The 21300-nt window shown below is 42.6% G+C and overlaps 2 protein-coding genes across 6 annotated transcripts in view; both read right to left on the bottom strand.

Annotated features, from left to right (window-relative positions):
• Nucleotides 1–21300, bottom strand: part of si:dkey-34e4.1 (carboxyl-terminal PDZ ligand of neuronal nitric oxide synthase protein) — a 94552-nt gene that overhangs the window by 48165 nt on the left and 25087 nt on the right. The window lies entirely within an intron of this gene.
• Nucleotides 10647–17780, bottom strand: LOC139070343 (spectrin alpha chain, non-erythrocytic 1-like). 5 transcript variants are annotated; one of them, XM_070552413.1, is made up of 9 exons: nucleotides 13415–15044; nucleotides 13226–13330; nucleotides 13037–13141; nucleotides 12932–12964; nucleotides 11954–12001; nucleotides 11773–11841; nucleotides 11388–11692; nucleotides 11081–11293; nucleotides 10647–10998 (listed from the first exon to the last, which is right to left on the bottom strand). In XM_070552413.1, the coding sequence occupies exons 1-6, from the start codon at nucleotides 13457–13459 to the stop codon at nucleotides 11791–11793; spliced, it is 387 nt and encodes a 128-aa protein (XP_070408514.1). In that variant the 5' UTR covers nucleotides 13460–15044; the 3' UTR covers nucleotides 10647–10998; nucleotides 11081–11293; nucleotides 11388–11692; nucleotides 11773–11790. The 5 variants fall into 5 exon arrangements, with proteins under 5 accessions (XP_070408514.1, XP_070408511.1, XP_070408512.1 ...); XM_070552410.1 differs by adding an exon at nucleotides 15063–17780 and having other exon boundaries at nucleotides 11773–12964; nucleotides 13415–13824; XM_070552411.1 differs by having other exon boundaries at nucleotides 11773–12964; nucleotides 13415–13631; nucleotides 13702–15042.

Below are 21300 nucleotides of genomic sequence, written 5' to 3'. Positions count from 1 at the left end.
TTCACCTCATGAGTTACCTTTGAACTGCAGTTCTAAAAGATCTACCGACCGCAAAAACAGCGGAGCGCTCGCTGTTTGTCGGCCGTATCAGTGATCAGTGCGTCGGAGGACAAGGTGATGCGCGCAGCGCCCCGCTCCACAGCATGCAGCAAACGCATCAGGCGCAAATAAAAGACAGAAAACATTAAAGGAAATGAACTGACATGAACGATCGCGTGTTAAATTAGTTTTTGAGGTGGCGACACCTGATTGTTACTGTGGCCGTGCTCAGGAGGCAGATCTACCGACCGCGAAAACAGCGGAGCGCTCCCTGCTTGCCGGCCGCATCAGGGACAAGTTGATGCGCCCCGCTCCACAGCAGCGATACACATCAGGCGCAAATAAAAGACAGAAAACATTAAAGGAAATGAACCGACATGAACGATCGCGTGTCAGTGCCTACGGTCTGGCACAGCGCGTTGCCCCCCCCCCACCCCCTGAGCGCAGGAGCTTGTCACCTGCTGACAGCAGGCTGCTGTCTTTTCCGAGGGCTGCATCTTGCCGGTCATTATCACGTGACAGCGACTAGTCGACGACAGGCATAAAAAGTCACTATAGTGAAGTTGACTAGTTCATACACCCCCTACTGCTGCTCTCCAGAGTGTTCTGCAGCATAATCAGCACGTTCTCTTTGAACTTGATAGTGTAATGACCTGGCTGGGGTTGTAAGCCAGGTGCATTCTGGGTATTGTGTCATATGTGTTTCCTATCATTCTGCTAGTTCCTATGTGCTGATTTGCGTGTTGTGTGAGTGTTATGTAAGCCACAGGGAAGGTGATGTGTGTTCTGTGGAGCGGGTTGAATTAGCATGGTTAACTGACACCGTGACTCTGTGTGGTAGGAGCGTGATAGAGGATCGTGTCTGTAGCGTTACAAAGCCTTGAAGAAAAAGCTTAATAAAGGTCTGCGTGAACGTCTACTGCCTCCTGCTGGTTGATTTGGGGACTATAACCCTGCCACCGGGACGCTCATACTTGCTTGTTACTACATTCCACCCGGCCACAATAAGAGACCGGCCATTATTTACCTAAACTAACTCTGACACCTGTATTAGAGGATTTACGGTAATTTAAAAAGTTGTTTTTAGATCCAAAGAAGTTATCTATTGTTGGTTAGTTGCTTATTAGTTGCAGCTTCGGTGGCTAGCGGGTAGTAACTCGCTTACATTTTTAATTTAATAAATATGTACACAATTTAAAAAGTAGAAAGCTCTTTAAATATTTATATTGAAACTAATATGTATAAAATATAACGTTATCTCCTGTATCACGTGCTGTTATGTGACAGCAGTGGAAGCCGTGGTCACGTGATGCAAGTCTGTTCCATTGAACCGTTTTCGTTGACCAAGGAAGGACAGTGTCCTCGTAAGTAAGGCGCCTGGCCTCGCAAGACATCGCCTCGCAAGGCCAGGCGCCTTGACATTGAGAAACACCCCCCATTTTAAATCCCAAAACAGTGACTTAAAAACAGGAGGGGGGTGGGATTTGGGAAAAAAATTAAGAGCTTGGGGGGAAAAAACAAAAAAGGATTTTACTCACGCAAGGAAGAACCCTCAGGAATGTTTACATCTATTTTAGAAATGGATGCTGTTTTCTGTTTGACACCAAGTCAGAGCACAGAGAGAAACTGGCTTTAGGTTTCAGAGTTGTCCTTGTGATCGAACAAAACACACACCAGAGCTGTATTTCCTCTATCTGAGAGCAACAGCTGGGGATTTTTAAGGTTTATTACTGACACAACAATAGTCACTGAACAAAATAAATGCCCAGCAATGGCTCCTGCCAATGTACTGAATCAGAAGCATCAAAATAATTAACTCGTCTGAACTTAGACGGTGTGAGGTATGAGGTACTAGATTTGTGATAGTGATTATCCTGCTCTGATACAAGGAAGGTAATCACAACCTGTAAGTGTGAAGTGGATCATGAGCACTTTTAGAGAAAAATCCATTTCCTTCTGTCAAAGGATGTAGCTAAGCCCTGGCACGGGCCCTGGCAGGTGGTCCTTGGGTACTGACGCCCTTGGACCTTGTGAATGGACCCACGCTTGAGTGAGTCACTGACAGGCACAGCAAATGGACGGACAGTCCCAGAGGCTGGCGGCAGCTACTTAGCGTTACTCACATGGGACTACGAGGAAGTACAAAAGAACAACCGGAGAGAATCATAAACTCACTGGTAAGGGCAAACAAGAGTTAAGGACAAAGAAAAAATGTTATTTACTTAGCTTTAAGATTTTCAAAAATCAACATCTAAAGATTACTAATCCTGTGTTGTTGTTTGGCTAATCCCATTAAGATGCTGCTGCTTCTTTGCCCTCTCAATCTATTCCTATACATTTCTATTAACTGGATGTATTTTATCTACAAGTCTCTCTTTGGTCTGACCGGCATGGTCAGATGGGTTAGCACTGGAACAAAAGCGGTACCAACGTAATGAACAAGGTTCTGGTCAATGTTCTCATCTTGCAAAGCAGCAGTCAGAGTAATTAGATCACCGGGACAAACATCAACAGATCATGGAGATTAAAATCCTCTAAGCAGCCAGAACCACCACCAAGTGTGTGAAACACTGACTCTTATAAGCATTTCTGCCTAAAAGAAAAAGAATGAGAAAGTTATGATTCTTCACACTTATATTAAACAGAATTTGAGCCACTTGATGGAAACAAATGAGTCATCATTTTTAAACCAACTGCTTTAAGAATAATTAAGGCCTAAACAATAAATCATTGACACGTTACAATAAACTGTGTTACACCAATGGTTAGATCACGGGTGTCCAAACTTTCCAAGATCGCCTAAATCATCAAATTTTTGTGTGGGACACAAAAATTAGATTTTTTATTTGTATTTTAAATACGCAGTTTTTTTTCGAGCTTATTCTTTTGCATTTGTACTCCTCAAAATAAGTCCAACACATAAACATACATTAAAATGATAGAAAGTGCTGATCTGTTATCAACAGCCTGCTGGAGAGACAAAATGCATCGTTCTAAATAAAAAAGGAAGAAAAAAACTCTACAAATGAAAGATTAAGACTTTAGGTATCATGCTTAAATAAATATTATTGAATACCTAGAATCTGCTCGGAGTATGTTAAATCAACCTGAACAAGTTGGCACACACATCTGCAATGCCGCTCCGCTTGGTGAAAATATAAACCGACAAGACCCAAGGTGAAGAATAACCAGCAGGGAAAACAGGCAAAAACAATTAAATAGGTGATGAAACACAGCTTACAATGACAGGTTTAAGGTCAATGCCTCACCACTCATAAAAGCCTGTTTTAGGAGGTTAAACACAGGGTATGAATCCAGGACACCATCTGTGTCTTGGATCCAAACGCTGCAAAAGACCCAAACAAAGGTTTTAAAAAGTGTGTGTGTGTGTGTGTGTGTGTGTGTGTGTGTGTGTGTGTGTGTGTGTGTGTGTGTGTGTGTGTGTGTGTGTGTGTGTGTGTGTGTGTGTGTGTGTGTGTGTGTGTGCGTGCGTGTGTGTGTGTGTGTTTCATTAAACTCAAACAAGCTTAAATCTGCTTCTGAGAAGTGAAATAAAAACCCTTACATTGGCTCAACAAGCTGATAGCAATTTATTAAACAGTAGACTGGCAAATGTGACTAGTACCAACCTACCAGCGTTTATGAGTTAAATGTCATGAAGGTTAAAGATGTATCATATAAATCAACAAAACTGAACAGATGAATCCCAATTAACCACACAAAGAACAATCGGGTAGCTCATTTAATGGGAGTTTTTCCGATCACCCTTTGAGACACTCTGACTTCCCATAGACACATGTTAGAGGCATTCAAACGGATCAAAAACACTGAATGTATTTGATGCAGATTCAAAAGACTTCCTGGAGATGAGCAGAGCTCTGGATGAAGGGTGGAAACAGGGCTGATCGCAATGCTTTTCTGTTTTTACTCCGAGGCACGAAAAACACTACTGCAGCTGAGATATGCTGAATTCAAGGGTCCGCTTGTAAATTTGCGTAAAATGACAAAGTTAACATGCAGGTGTTTACAAGAGCTTGTTGATGGAGTCAACTTTATTGTGGCACAGGATCCAAGAAAGCAAAGATCAGAAGGACTTAGGTGATTCATGGTAAATTATTCAACAACTTATAGGATTTATTAGTCTGATTAAACAATATGCCACCCACGATGTTGGCATAATACCCCAAACATAGTATATATATATATATATATATATATATATATATATATATATATATATATATATATATATATACTATGTTTGGGGTATATATATATATATATATATATATATATATATATATATATATATATATATATATATATGTATGTATATGTATATATATACATACATATATATATATAGACATATATATACACACTCCTTTCCTTGTGGCCTCATCGTGTATGTGTATATATATATATATATATATATATATATATATATATATATATATATATATATATATATATATATATATATATTATATATATATACATACATACATGATGAGGCCACAAGGAGAGGAGCCACAGCCAAATGCCGACAACGAGTAGGGCAAGTTGTAAGAAGTCAGCTCAATGGTAAGAACAAGATCTAGGCAATAAACAGCTACACCCTACCAGTAATCAGATATCCTGCAGGAATATTAAGCTGGCCATAGGAAGAAATACAGACCACGGATGTTAACGGAAGCTCCTGCCCACGCATGGAGGGTTCCATCCAAACTCCAGCACACTGAGACTGTACGCTAGCTGCAAGGAAGGAGGCCGAGGACTTGTGAGTGTGAGAGCCATTATCCAGGATAAGGCCCCAAAAGATGACATGCTCAGTAAATGTCTCAGACAATGGCGAACAGAGAAGGATAAGCTGGAAATACCATCGTGGGAGGACAAACTCCTTCACCATCCACAGATAGCTGAAATGGCAGATATCAAGAAATCCTACCATTGGCTAGAAAGAGCTGGTCTGAATGACAGCACAGAGGCACTCATCATGGCTACACATGAGCAATCGAGGCCAAGATCTATCACACCAGACACAACCCAAGGGGTAAGCTATACAAAGAGGCCCCTGAGAGTATCCACCACATAACTGCAGGGTGTAAGATGCTGGCAGGGAAAGCAGACATGGTACGCCACAACCAAGTTGCTGGCATCGTGTACAGAAACATCTGTTCAGAGTATTGACTGGAAGCCCCAAGGTCAAAGTGGGAAACACCCCGTAAGGTGGTTGAGAACAAGAGAGCCAAGATCCTGTGGGACTTCCAGACTGACAAGATGGTGAACCAACCAGACAGTGTGGTGGTGGACAAACAACAGAGGACAGCTGTTGTGGTTGATGTGGCAATACCAAGAGATGGAAACATCAGGAAAAAGGAACACGAAAAACTAGAGAAGTACCAGGGCCTCAAAGAAGAGCTTGAGAAAGCCTGGAGAGTGAAGACATCGGTGGTGTCGGTGGTCATCGGGGCAGTAATGCCCAGACTGGAGGAGTGGATAAAGCAGATCCAAGGAAGAACATCAGACATCTCCGTCCATAAAAGTACATTTAGAAACAGTAAAGATCCTGCACAGAACCCTCAAGCTCCCAGGTCTCTGGTAGAGGACCCAAGCTTGGAAACATGAGACCACCTGCGGAGGGTGAGATAAGAATTATATATCTTTCCACCTCTATATGCTACCCCCTGTGAAAAAACCCTGCTTCTGCTATAAACTCCTAGGATCCAAACTTGTATTTGATGTGATTTAAAAGAAAAAAACATGTCTAGCTATTACAGAATACTGGACTGTAATTAATGGAAACAAAATTACAAAAAATTAAATATGATTAAAATAAAATAAATATATATCTCTATATATAATATATATATCCTCAAAAAAGAAAGACACAAATATGTTTTAATTAAAGTCAATATCAAGTGTCTATAAATAATAACAAAAAGTTCTAAGTAGATAGAATACATTTTTCAAGTGCAAGGAGCCAATGTCCATATATGTGGACACATGGCCCTAGGAGGTTAAGGTAAGGTATGTCAATTTATTTTTTCTAACTAGTTCTCATATAATTCTTTCTGCTAATATGATGTTTTAACCAGTACATGAAAATACATGCAAGGAAACACACAGATGCCTTCAAAGAACAATTAAATACAATAAACTTACACATTGTATAGTTATAAATTTGTTTTTAGTCATAGAAAATGGGGTTTGTGATACTTCATTTTGAAAATAATGAAAATGTATAAGAGACACACAAATTAAAGCAATATCAAAAAAGAAAAGATTGTCTGAAATGCTAAAAGCCTAAATGGTCTTTGGTTATTTCAGTTGAGAAGCTCCTACATTTCTGTGTAGATAAGTGGCTATTGGAGATTCAAACATCAGAATGTCAGGAGCCATTTAGCATCTTACCTGAAGATTTTAAAACTCTTCTGCTTCCTGTTTAAACAAACAACAAACCTGAGAGAGGAGGGAGAGGAGCACAGGGAGCTGTGCAACAGAGGCAAGAAGGTAGGAAAACAAGGATTAAGCTGTGTGTGTGTGTGTGTGTGTGTGTGTGTGTGTGTGTGTGTGTGTGTGTGTGTGTGTGTGTGTGTGTGTGTGTGTGTGTGTGTGTGTGTGTGTGTGTGTGAGGGGCAGAGGTTGACTGACAGGAATGGGTGGAAGACAGACACCTTTATGTTTATGTTTATTTATTTAGCAGACGCTTTTATCCAAAGCGACTTACAATTTATAACCTGTAGGGCATGTTGTGATCTGTGGGGGAAACCGGAGTACCCGGAGGAAACCCACGCATGCATGGGGAGAACGTGCAACTCCACGCAGAAAGGCCACAGCCGAGCCGAGTTTCGAACCTGCAACCTTCGTGCTGCGAGGCAACAGTGGTAACATCTGTGCCACCATGCAGCCCTTTAGGTTTTCTATTTAGCTCTCTGGAGGAGGATGAGAGAAGTGAGATGAGTATACACACAAACACTCACACACCCTAGGCCAAATCACATTCAGAAGTAGGGCAGCCTATGCTGCCAGCTCAAAGGCCTGCAGCACTTTCTTGAGTCATTATCCAACAAACGATACCATGATACAATGGGCTTAGCTAATCTGCCTACTCATGCTGAGAGAAAGCGCTGCAAGGCAGAGACACGCTACTTACACACCTGACATGTTAAGCAACATGTGGGGAGCACGCGTCTGCCGAAATGTAGAAGCTCATTTGTGTGAACACGGATCAAAACACCAACCATTAAGTTAAGTACAAAACCCATGAGGCCGTTACAGAATACAAAACATGAACACCAAAGCGACATCTAGTGTGTGAAGGCTGTAGTTGCAACAATGGAGCAAGGTTTCCAGCCGTCGGGATACCAGGTGTGCTGCCGATACGTGAAACTTTTTGGGTCGATATGTTGTAGGCTTCATCTAAATCAGGGGTCGGCAACCGCGGCTCTGGAGCCGCATGCGGTTCTTCCATCCATCTGATGCGGCTCTCTCTGTTTGTAAAATAATGAATGGATATTAAATAAAATGCTTTATATTTTACTGCATTAATTTTACATCTGTATGCCAATTCTAAATGTAAAGATTGTCTGCGTAAACCTGAAAAGGTCCAACTCGGACTAACTGTGAGACCGGGTTGACGCGTCACGCTTGTGCGTAATCATAGGCGCTTCCTGAGCTGAAGAGGATGTGAGATTCTGGGATTCTCCTCAGACAGCTCCTGGATGTGTCGCCACATTGGAGACAGGAACAAGCGCCATTCAGCCAAAGTTTAATCATCAGGGAACATTTTCTAAGTGACAAGTCTTGCTTCAGTCCGAGGAATCTTCCTGCATGCGCTCTGGTTCTGCGACACGCTCCAAGCCCCTCTCCACATCTTCAGCTCACTGTGCACCGTACGTTCGCGCTGACAGTGAGCTGCGCTGAGCAGTGTCCAGCTCAGATGTTCAGATGGGAATCTTTTCTTGGGAGATTTAGCTACATCTGCGATGTGCGAAACGAATAAAGTGTCAGTTCGTCTGCATGCGTCGGGGTAATTCTTTCTATTCTTACTCCGTCAAAATAAACGGTCAAATACGGGAACTGTCCGGTCAACACAAGCCCTGTTTTTAACTGTTCTGTTTTCTTGTTAAAATTGTTGCAAAGAGATATAATTTAACTGGATTAACACCAGAGCCAGGCGCACTGTGCCGTTATCTCCGTCACTGTAAATGAGGGAAAAACAAAATGATCGGATCCTTTTCTGACCTTCCCCACCTACAAAGTTTAATTACAACAATCAAATGAGACAGAGCCTGGATTTGTATTCTGAACAGTCTAAACATGTTTTAAAAAGAAACGTATGACAAAAGTGGCACCTGCTCAGTAAAACCACCGACAGGGTGAAAAATATCAAAATATTGTAGCAGAGACGGGCTACAACTTCTGGATCCACTTTATATAAATCGTTTTATTGATTATCTTTTTATGAAAGATAACTTTCATGTACACGAGCGACCAGTACTGGCTGCTGTCTGAGGGTAGGCCCCGCCCACAACGCCGCGGCTGCTGTGGCTCCTAGTGTTTTCTTTACTGTGGGAAACGGGTAATAATGGCTCTTTGATGGGAACAGGTTGCCGACCCCTGACATAAACTCACTTTGGTTTTAGAACCTTTATGATTGCTTCTCTTCTGAGAAGGATAACGACATCTTCTGGGCTCAGACCATAGACTGTACATATACTGGACAAACGGATTCCATTGGCTTCAATAACACGTTTGTTGTCTATAATGGGAGGTGGCCACCACCGCCATTTTGACCGTGTCACAGGTTCCGTCCAGCCCAGACAATTCCATAAAAGGGAAGAGAGGAGGCGCTGAGGGTGGGGCTGTAAGGCTGGGCTCGAGTGACGACACCCAGGCGAACTAGCTACGAGCTAACCTGAAGCTAACCCTGGCTAACCCAAAGCTAAAGCGGAGGTGGGAGCCGAGCTAACGGATGTAGCCACCTAGCTTCAACCCAACCGGAGCTAACTGGAACACCCATCGACCTGAACCTTACACGGAGTTTAGGTGGAGGTTTTCTGCGCCTGTTCGTGAGAAGTACCTGTATTAAAAGAGTTTTAAATCGGTAAGTTTATAATTTATTTCCGTAATGAAAACATTTTGTTTTGAGCAAGTTTTCAGTACAGTTTTTTTCGGCGCTATCACTCCTGAGTCGCACCAGCCATTAAATGTATCATGAATAAGAGAAAATATATTTAAGTCGTATTTTGGGGGGACATTTTATTATCCTTCTTACAAAATCTGAGACCAAGCGTTTCACATTGCAACACAAGCACCGGTAACCATAACAGAATGAACAACAGCCAGCAGAGGAGAGGATGGCGGTGTTTCAAACCCTCCCGGCCGGCGAAGACAGCTCATTCCTGGGCTGGAGCCGGCCCTCAGCACCCCGCCACAGGCTCTAACAGATGCTGGCGGTGTTTGAAACCCTCCCAGCAGGACAGGGGGACTCATTCTTGTGTGGGTCGGAGTCGGCCCGCAGCAGCGTGGTGTAGCCTACATATTTTGTTATATAAGTCGCTCCGGAGTATAAGTAGCAGGACCTGCCAGAAAATGTAAAAAAGTGCGAGTTATAGTCCGGAAAATATTGCAGTTATTAGTATTCGAGCTAAATTAGCAGCGTAAATACATTTCATATATTTCCAAAACGTAATACTTGTTTGTATCTTGTACAGCCAACTAGTCTTTATTCTGGACTCAGTACAATTTACCAAAGGTAAAGAGACATTCTACAGATGAAGTAAGCACAAGATAACTTACTGGAAGACACGGAATTATCATCAGAACCAGAACAAGAGAGCCTGATAACAGTCATGTGAAAATAACAGTTAAAAAGTATGTATGTGTAATAGAAATAAAAATATATTAGAATTGGTGTAACTCACTGTGATCCAAACAATAAATCAGCCATAGCTGATTAGTAAATATGACATGAGGTCTGGGAGTTTTTAATTTTCATTTTTATTTTTTTGTTAGATCTGTTTAAATGTCACCATGGCAGCCTGTGTGTCTCCAACATCAGCTACACAAGCAGCAAGTTCCACATACCTGTCTCACCACTTCATGTATGGTTTTGTACTTTAAACAATTATGACAAACCTGTTATTTTTCCTCCATAGCCATTTGGATCATTGGAGACAGCTGAGTGAGGCGTGGTGCCCAGAGAGCTGCAGAGACAACCTTGGCCTCCCTGACGTCTGTGTCTCCTGGTTCGGTTGGGGCGGACCATCGACATACATACATACATGTGCCGACACTTTGCGCCCTGTTTTATAAACTGTAGTGTTAAAAATAAATGTTTTTGCTCAATTACTGGAATTTCTTTGGTTAAGACAAAAGTGAGGAATAATCATTTACAAGTTATTTGTACAACAGGCCCATTTTAAATCCCAACAGTTTCTTAGCAGACAATAGAAATGTGTTCTTTACTAACTTTACTTGGTTTAAAACTCTTACTAAAATAGTGCCGTATTGCAAAACCCAATCATACTTGTTATGTATACATTAGCTTTGTAGATATTTTTTACAGATATATATTTGTGTGCAACAAATCCAAACTTAAATAGTTTGTCATTCTTTATTGAAAATCAACAAAATACAGTTATACAGAAGTGTGGGAAAATGATAATGTGAAAGTATTGCTATTTAAATGTAATCCTATTTATATTTAAAAAGAAAAACTCTAAAAATGTCCTGTACAGCATCATGACAGAAGAATGGTGGTCTGTCTGTCAGAATGTGCTGAACAGATTTGCTCTTTGAGGAGGAGTGTCATGTTTGGAGGAAGGTACTTAACCCAAGACATGCAGAATACAACACTGACCAAAAACTGATGGAAAAAATGATTTCTTTATAAGGAGGAACTTAAGGTGCACAGATAAGTCTGTGGTTGGAACTGCAACAACAGCTCAGCATCTGGAGGAGGGAGAACACAGGTGAGCTTAGGTTCTGGTTTCAAAATCCATTGTAGGCAGGCAGAGGTGTTCAGCAGACTTACTGTGGTGGGTGTATGTGTTGGCTGGAGGAGGGAGAGGTAGAGAGCCGGGGGAAGCGCAGGAGAGGGAGCAGAGGTGGAGAGAAGCGGGGCGTCCTGGTGGATGGGGCACTGGGTGAGATGAGAGGTGGGTTATGGAGGGTGGTGATAAGGTCCGTGTGTTGAATATCCAAATCCTGGAGTAGAGGTCAGTATCCAATGAGGTCGACAGGAATCCTGAAGAATGGTAAATCCAATATAAGAGCAAAAACACTACGAAATAACATTAATCCTAGGAACACTAGAGGTAACACGAGTGGCTGGTTACTACCAAAACTGAGGCAATCTTCTGGCGTCAAATTTTGTCCTCCATCCACCTAAAATAGGAAAGCACCCCGCTGATCAGGAACGGCTGGGGTGGAGTCACCAGAACCATGAAGAACGTGTCTCCAGAGACAACTCGGGTCCTGGTACCGATCAGGAAAGCGGACCTTATCACCCAGAGCTGCCAGGTCACGCTCAAAGCCTTCATGTTCACGCTGCAGAGCCTGAACGCTGGCCAGGTCGTGGCCGTAGTTGTCTGTGTTCAGGGCCTGGTTCTTCTCCTCGATCCACTCTTTGGTCTCATCAGCGTCTCTGAGAAGACATCAGAACTCCGTCTGAGTGTGGGTCCAAACTCTACTGACCCGTAAGCGGCGCATAAGTGTGCGGGGTACCTGTGGAAGCGCTACACCTCATGGGCGCTGCCCAGCATGTTGCAGCGAGCACCAGCGGTTGTTCAGCTCCTGGAGAGAAACCAAACCCAGTGAGATGAAGGTGGACGCCAGCGGGCTGGACGCCGGACGAGGAAACCTGGAGACGGATCGCTCAGACAGGAAGGGAAGAGCTTCCTCTTACCTTGATGGAATTAAAGTTAGCCGTCGTCTGAATGCCCAACCGTACGGTCTGAGGTCAAAGGTCACAGGAAACACACCAGTCAGCAGTCATACAGATGCATAAAGATAACTGTAGCCATGGCAACCAGCTGACATGTCCCCACTTTCACCAGCACCTGGTGCCTGCCGGGTCACCTGAATTCCTGTGTGATGTCAGCACGGTCGGCCGTGACTGCGGCCATCAGAGGTGACCTCTGATCAGCTGAATGAACTCACCTTCTAGGGTGACGCCGTGTTACCCCGGGTTTCCACGGGAGCCGTCAGCAGCACGTTACTGCAGCAGCACGTCTTGCTCGCGTAAGCTGCTGCTTGGCCCTTCCCACGAGACGCGAAGCAGCAGGGGAGCAGCTGTCACCGACCGAGCACGAAGTCACTCGAGTGACTTCGTCAGTAAACACAACAACAAGCAGGAGAAAGCTACAACATGGTTTGTGGTTTATGTTCTGTCCGTTTTATAATCGCCAATACGGACCTGAAAAACAAAGGAGACCGCTAGCTAGGTGAAAACTTCTCACGGGACCACTCAGTTAGTAACATTTTTTAAAAGTAAAGCAACCGGAAGGCAGTACGTTCTTTATTCTGAAAATCTCGGTAGATTCTCTCAATTTCCGCGTCCGATTTCCTGTCTTTCCTTCCCCAAAAATGTCGAACTTGACCCGTTTCAGAGGCGTCGCGCGTAGAAAATAGAACCGGCGCGTAAGGGCCGCGACATGCTGCTCCTGAGACGCGGCCGACTCGCGCTGCTGACGGCTCCAGTGGAAAAGGTTCTGTTGACCACAGCGGTTCCTATCAGCAGCTATGACGTGCTGCTGCAGTAACGTGCTGCTGACGACTCCTGTGGAAAGCCGGGGTTAGAGTCGGCTTCATCCTGTAAACAAACAAATGAGTGGTAACAAAAACACCACGTCTGGTTCTGGTGGAGGCGGAGGACAACACGCACCTTTCCAGGAGCAGAACCCAGATGTTCTTGTTGCTACAAACAGAGACGAGCAGAGTTAAACCAGGAAGTGAGAGGGACCAGCTGCTGCAGACAGGTGACGCTCACCTGAGCCTGAACCATAGGAGCCTCCTCAGCCATCAGACCTTCTGACTCCAGTTCAGATGCCACCTTGTTGATGTCCCTCAGGCGGGACTCGTTGGCCTTCAGGTCCTGCAGGACAAAAGCACCTGCTGATTATCACCTGAGCTGATCTGACAGCTGCTGCTGGAAGACGGAGAGGAGGAAAAGTCCGACCTTCTGGAAGTCGTCAAACTTCTTCTGCAAGACGTCGACCTGCTCCAGGTCCGACCCGTCTCTCCATCCGCATTCAGCTAAAGACGCGAGTTCAAGTAAAACAACCTAAAGTCACACAAACACAAAGCAGGTGTGGAGATGTTCGCTCTGAGCTGGAGGTCGTTCCTCGGCTGTGAAGGGCACACGAACCTTGTTGGTGCTGTTGAGCAGCGTGAGGATGTCGCCCTTCTTCATGGTGACCTCTCCAGGACTCTTCTCCTGGTAGTCGTACAGAGCCAGAACCAGCTCCTTCCCGGTCTCTCGTCAGTTGGAGCCACTTGTTGCTGTTGGGTTAACAGGTCTGGTGTTAGAACGTGGTGGATAAGAATGTTCTGACGGGCCGAGGGTTCTGAACCAGCGAAGTGACCTGGACCCAAACAAAGTGAGCCAGAACCTGCAGACACCTCAGAAACATGTCAGGACCAGACCTGCTCTACCTTCCTCCATTATGGTCTCTCCTTTCTGGGTGACAGCCTTGAAGCGAGGTTCATGACCTGTGATCTCAGCCTGCAGAGCCTCGTGCTTCTTCAGCAGGTTCTGGACACCAATCAGGTCCTTCCCTGAGGACACATGTTAGAGTTCAGCATTATGCAGTAGACAGACCAGTTTAACCCAGGGGTTTCTTTCTTCTACAATCTGCTCTTTAACTGTATTATTTCCTGCTATTTCAGCTGTTAACTTTATTTTTTCTGTAAGTGTTTTTCTCCCCAGAAGAAGCTACAATGATGTTCTGCTGAGCTGTGGTGGCCTCATGGAGGGGGCCATCGTCTAGCACACTGCTGCTAACCACTTAAACATTCTCCCTCTCCTGATAATAACATTTTACTTTCCTTGATGTTGGATGTACTACTGCTAGTTTACCCGTTTAATTATAGATTCACTAGGATAAATACAATAAAGTTTATCTCTCGCCAAATAGAATATTTACTAAGAAATCACAATGTAACGTGTGTGTGTGTGTGTGTGTGTGTGTGTGTGTGTGTGTGTGTGTGTGTGTGTGTGTGTGTAAAAGCCATGCGTAGTGTTTATTTATAAAGCATATGTTGTTGGATTTTATCCAGAATCAAGACTTTGAAAATATATAGTTTAATTACAGTTTGATTTATTTGACATCTGTATAATGTTTATTATTTTGTTTTTTCCCCCTAAATACCTAACGTTTTAGTTAACATGAATATTAGTCATTCATCACAATACATGAAGTTACACATTTTAAATTTTAATAGGGGAAGACTGCAGGAGGGAGCAGTAAAATACAGGGGGTCCCCTGCAAAAACTAACTTTACGAGTCTGATGAAAGTTGCTGGTATTCCCGCTGCTTCTTCGGTAAACAGCGCCAACAAAAACAAAGAAACTTGGGATCTTGTCGGCGTGGCAGTGGGATTTAAGGGAAACGCTGTATGCCCTATAGACTTCTCAACGAGCTGCAGTATTTCTCCGGTCAGATCTGTCTCCGAGTTCCACGAGCGGTCAGCCCGCAGCAGCGAGGCGCCGCATCGATCAGCCTGCCCGGCCTGACCGCTGTGGATTACCGGATGATAGAATAGAGCACAGAAGTGTCCCCCCAAGCGGCGCGCCCCGTCATATTTCAACCCATTTTTATCTTAAATGCACTGGGTTTTACCCTATTACCCATCTAAATATGCCCTATTAATTATTTTACCGTATTTTACATTTAAATTTCATGGTTAAACAGTACATGCTACATGTTAAACTGATAGTTAGCTAGCTACTTCGGTAAACTCAGCTAGTTTAAAGGTGGCAGTGACATAAAATACGAATATAGATTTTAACTTACCGAAAAAAATGAAGTGGAGACTCCTTGGACGCTCTATTAGTGCAATTAATACCACTGCAAGTCATTTTGTCCAACAATTGCACCAATAATATCCAAAGAAGAATACACAAACACAGAGACTCAAAATGCCGGAGCAGTTTCCAAGCCAGACCGAGGCTGTACTGAGGCCTTTCCACGGAGCTAGCTCTGTGGTCACGTGGGTCTGAGGCGGCGGTCACGTGTGTCGGATGCTCATTAATTATACGGAATTTTAGGCTTTCAATACACTTAAACAGAAGAGTGAGAAAAAAATTCACCCCCCTCAGAGTTGTCATGAGTATAAACTAGATAATTTAGACAAAAAACATGTTTTGGCACCAGGCTGTAAACATGTTTATTTCTGCTGTGAAATCGGCATTTTTAACATGGGAGTCAATGAGGATTTGCTCGCTTCTGGCACCAGCCCCCAGCGGATGAGGGTGGAACTGCAATTTTTCTTACTTCCGGGATGGGACCATTTTCTGAGCGGCATTGTGGGGGCTTGGCTCAGACGCAGCTGCTAGACTTGCAGAGTCCGCCATTTTTGACATTTCCTCGCAGTTGGCAACCCATGATGGTGCCCTCTATTGGCTGGTAGATGTAAACATAAACACAGTGTCGTGCCGGTCAAAACAAAGTTTTAATATTTTTTTGATAAAAATATAGCTATTAAAGGAAATACTGTACCTTCATTCTGCACACCTCTAACGGGTGCCACTGGTCCCTCCGACCACCACCAGCAAGCAAGGTGGGTCAAGCGTCTTGCCCAAGGACACAACAGCAGAATTTTCTGTCTGGAGCTGGGACCGAACCTGCAACCTTCCGATTACTGGACAACTCACTCAACCTCTTGAGCTACTGTTCCCCTATTTAACAGCCATTTGCTATCAGTGGCTGCCGCGCAGCAGTCAGACGCACTGCTAACAGCTACTGTTTGTGTAGTGTTAGCCCCCTGCTGCAGGTAGCTGGTTACATGGCTGGTAAAGATAGAAAAACTGAGCCTGCCGAATGGGAAAAAGATGCAGAGGACACAGTGAAAGGTGTCGTTAAAAACAAGGGACCAAACAGCTCAGCTGTGTGGATGTAGTTTGGCTAGTAGCTTGTAGCGGCACAGCTATTATGTTGATCGCAGGTTCTGACAAAGTCTGGGGATATAAAGAATACAAATTTATTTTCTTTTAGAGCACAGATGATGTTCATTTTATTGTTTTTTTTTTTTTTTGCTTAAATTTTCACTGATGGAAAACATTGTTTGTTTTTGTCTCTTTATATATATTTTTTTATTGCTTATTCTTAAAGAAGCTATATTTAAAACAAGCAGAGAGGCAGAGAATTTATATTTTGATGCCTGTTTCATTGAGTTTTGTTCTCCAATAATGCTTGAATATTTTAGTGTAAAATAAACATCTTTTTTATTCCAATATATAATTTTTGACATGTTAAGCTTTTGAAAAATAAATCTTTAGAATAAAAAATTACATTTGGATTTCTTCACATATCACTTAAAAGTACCAGAGCATCTACAATTGACAAAAATTGTGAATTATTTTATATCGTGACATATCAATATCGCCCAAGATGAAAATTTATATCATTATAGGAATTTTCTCTATTTCGTCTATAATTTTTCTTAAAAGCTTTTCCATTATTTTTTAACATGTTTGGATTTATAACGTGCTTTGAATATGTGCATTCAATGTTGTTTTAATTATTTATCATTGAGCGTGCATTTCATTATTTATTCTGATTTTTTAAATTTATACATATAATATTTTCTTAAAAGACTAGATTGGATGGGTTAACTGGTTGTCAGGGCAACCTAGGAGAGAGTGAGAATACAACTGATACTACCATGAAGTTCAACAAATCAAATCACTCAGTTTGAACACACTCAGGTTGTAGTTTGCAGACCAGAGAAACTGCTTTGTCCAAATTTGGGTGTAAAAATAGAGAAAAGGAGATTTAAAGCACCCAGCATGAAATCAAATTACTGCCCTCACACAGCGAAGCACAAATGGAGACGGACTGAAAGAGTTGCAATGCCTTGTGGATGATCAGATTATACCGTAAGAAACTAATTCTTCCAAATATACATATTTTTTCAAAATATTACCCTTGAAATTGGAAAGATGAGAAAAGTGGGAATATACGCTCATCAAAGTTTTTGGGATGGCTCCTAGTGTCCAAATCCTGTGTTACTGCTAAATGGGAATAAAAGATGAGTCAATAAACAATCCAGTTAACAGAAAGCTTTATAAGTAGTAAAGACAGAAATGGGTTCAGTTTAGGGCTGCCACAAATAATTATTTCAGTAGTCGACAAATCGCCAGTTCTTTTTGGCGATTAGTTGACTAATCGTGTCATGCATAGAGTGTAGCTTATTGCACCAGGATGCAGTTGCTCTAACAACCCACCATTAGCTTCTAATTAGAAGTGTAATAAGTTTTGTACCATCAGGATGTTTGCTTGCCGAGGTGTGCACATGGTTGGCTCTGTTACAAAATCATCCATTGAAGTGCGCCTTTTTTAGCTCTGTAACGTAGCAGTTCAAAAACTATTTTACTCTGTGTCCAATGACTTGTGTAGCCAAATCCTGCAGTTTTTCTTAAATAAGATTACTGTAATCAGAGCTCAGATTCACCAAACCAACCATGTTCCTGATTCATTTACCCCCTCTCATGTGCAACTTCAAAGTTTTCAGCCCATCTCTTTGCCCTATCTAGAAAAAACTGTTGCAGCCATGAAATCCTCTGGCTCCCCAGATGATGTTATCCCACCTCGACTCCTGAAAGAGGTGTTTCCTTTAATTAGCAATAGCGTGCTAGGCATTATAAATAGTAGCTTGACATTGGCTGAAGTTCCTCGTGCCTTTAAACACGCTGTTCTACAACCAATCCTGAAAAAACCCGGCCTTGATCCCACCGATTACTCTAATCTCCGACCAATTTCCAAATTACCATTTTTATCTAAGGTTCTTGAGAAAATAGTCTATGCACAGTTGGTGAAACATCTAAATGAAATTCAGGTAATGGACATCTGTCAGTCTGGTTTTAGACAACAGCACAGCACTGAAACTGCTCACGTTTGGGTGTTTAATGACATTTTTCTGGCTTTAGATTCAGGTTTCCATGTGGTTCTGGTACTTTTGGATCTATCCGCAGCATTCGACACGATCGATCATGACATTTTGATCACAAGACTTCACACTTGGGCTGGCATTTCAGGCACAGCCCTAGATTGGTTCAGGTCATACTTTTGTAACAGGTCTGCTAGGGTCATGTTGGATGGCTGTTCATCCGAGTCACAGCCTCTACGTTGGGGTGTCCCACAAGGTTCAATTCTCGGCCCGTTACTGTTCAACCTCTATATACTGCCCTTAGGAGCCCTTTTCAGAAAGCACGCTGTCTCATACCATCTTTACACTGACGACTGTCAAATCTATTTTTCATTTAAGCCAACTCAATCAACGAAAGTTCTGTCTGATTGTATCCTTGAGGTCAAGCAATGGCTAGCTGACAACTTCCTCCATCTTAATGACTCCAAAACTGACTTAATCGTTTTCAGTCCTAACAGTACCACGGCGACTCATCAACATGACCTCAGCTATCTCTCACCTAATGTATCCTCTGTAATCTCCAACCTTGGAGTAAAAATGGACCAGGCTCTGAAGATGGATGCCCAGGTCAATAACACAGTAAAATCATGTTTTTTCCAACTAAGACGCATCTCGAAACTAAAGCACATCCTGAGTGTCCGTCTTCTGAAATCTGTGGTCCACACTTTCATCACCTCAAGGCTGGATTACTCTAACTCCTGCTTATATGGCATCAGTAAAGCAGCTCTTTCTAGACTTCAGCTGGTCCAGAATTCAGCAGCTAGGTTGCTGACTGGAGCTGACAGAAGACAACACATTTCTCCAATTCTGAAATCTCTCCACTGGTTGCCCGTGCAGTTTAGGATACATTTCAAAATTATGCTTCTGACTTACAAATCCTTGAACCATCAAGCTCCTCCATATCTGTGTGAACTGGTCCATTACTACAACCCGCCGCGTGCTCTCAGGTCTGAAGATAAGCTCCTTCTAGCTGTTCCAAATGCACGTTTAAAAAGCCGTGGAGAAAGGGCTTTCTCTGTCTGTGCACCAAAGCTGTGGAATGCATTACCACTCCATGCTTTCGTTCTTTTTTAAACACAGAAACAGTTTTGTTTACCTGTTTGTAGCTACAGTTTCGCCGACGGCTGCCGGCTTCTTCAGGCTGACGCTGATGGTGGCACGTCACTTCCTTCTCCGTTTATCTGCGGGCAGCAGAGGATGTTGTCGCCCTCTACTGCCCGCTCTCCCCTCTCCGACGATGCAGTCCCATGCGTGGTCCAGTGTGTAAACTCCGTCGTCCCTGTTCATGGTCCCACATCCACGTCTCCTTATCTCGATTGCTTCCTTGATCCATCTTTTGTATTTTTGTTGTTCGGTGGTTATGATCCGTGTGTTGTCCCAGTCCATTATATGGTTTTCTCTTAAGCAATGATCTGTTACGGCTGACTTTTTTATTGTACTTTCTGCTTCTTCTTTTGCTGCTCTTGTGTGTTTACGATTTGCCTCTTTCTCGCACTCCTTTCTGTGTTCTATTGTCTGTGTATTGAGTTGGCGTCCGGTTTCTCCTATGTATGTTTTATTGCATATTTTGCATGGGATTTCGTAGATGACTCCACATTTTTGTCCAGCTGATATTTTGTCTTTTGGGTGTACTAGTCTGTTTCTAACTGTTGTGTATGGCTTTGTTGGTGTGTTTATGTTGTGTTTTTTCATTGTTGCTCTTATTTTTTCCGTTATGCCTCTGATGTATGGTAGGGTTATCACTGGTTTTGGTTCTTGTCTTTCTGGGTTTCTGGTTCTTTTTTTGGGTTGTTCTTTGCTTTCTGTTTTTGTTTGTTGTTTTCCTTTGTTTATTGCCCATGTCGGGTATGCGCAGGTCTTTAAAGCGTGTTGTATGTGTTTGTCCTCTTGTTTACGGTCTCTCTCTTCTGTTATTATGTTTGCTCGGTGATATAATGTTCTGATTACTGACATTTTGTGTATGGTGGGGTGTTCTAATGTCCATAATAAATATTGGTCTGTGTGTGTTGGTTTCCTGTATGTGTTTATGTTTAGGGTCCCGTCGGTCTGCCTGCTTATTTTCATGTCCATAAATGCTATGCTGCCTTCTGTTTCTAACTCATAAGTGAATTTTATGTTGCCCGTGTCGTCAATATTGTTTAAGTGTTGTGTTAGTGTTTCTGTTTGACCTTTTGGTATGATTTCTAGTATGTCATCCACGTAGCGTTTCCATAGTTTTATTTTGCAGTTTGGGGGGCGGTGGCTATGGCTTTTTGTTCCAGGTCTTCCATGAAAAACTCGCACAGGGTGGCTGATAACAGGTTACCCATGGAGAAGCCTTCCAGTTGTTTGTATATTGTGTTGTCGTATGTGAAGTAAGTGGAGTTAGCTACCAGTCCTATCAGTTGTGCTATGTCATCTGCTGTGAGGTTTGTCCTTTTGTGTAAAGTTTTGTCTTGTCTGATTCTGTTAACTAATATGTCTATGGTTTTTTGGGTTGGTGTTTTTGTGAACAGAGATGTGACGTCATGTGAGATGAGTATGTCGTTATTTTCTATTGTAATCTCCTTGAGTTCTTTTGCCAATTCTATACTATTTTTGCAGTGTTGGTCTGTATTTCCTAATAACGGGCTGATGATTCTGCTGATATCTTTTGCCATGTTGTATGTTGGTGTACCTATGCTGTCAACTATTGGTCTAAGTGGGGTGTTTTGTTTATGTATTTTTGGTGTTCCATATATTCTTGGTGTTATGTTTGCTGTAGGAATCCAGTGTTTGTACATTTTTTCTGTTATTTTGCCTTTTTCGTGCAGTGGCTTCAGTAATTTTTTCATGTTTTTCTTAATGTTTTCTGTTGGATCTTTTTTAAGTATTTCATATGTATTTTTGTCCTCTAGCATCTGTTTCATCTGTTGTTTATATTTTTCTCTGTCCATAACTACTGTGGTTCTTCCTTTATCTGCCGGTAGAATAATTATCTGTTCATTTTTGGATAAGGCTGTCATGGCTGATTGTTCTTCTTTTGTAATATTGCTGTGTTGAATTTGGCTGTTTTTTAATATCCCAACTATGTTATTTCTGAGTTCTGCTTTCTTTCCCTCATCTGTGATCTGTTGACATGCTAGT

Source organism: Nothobranchius furzeri, chromosome 6 (genome assembly GCF_043380555.1).
Source record: "Nothobranchius furzeri strain GRZ-AD chromosome 6, NfurGRZ-RIMD1, whole genome shotgun sequence".
Classification (NCBI taxonomy): Eukaryota; Metazoa; Chordata; class Actinopteri; order Cyprinodontiformes; family Nothobranchiidae; genus Nothobranchius; species Nothobranchius furzeri.
The sequence above is the reverse complement of the archived record's forward strand: the minus strand, read 5'-3'. Positions and strand labels throughout refer to the sequence as shown.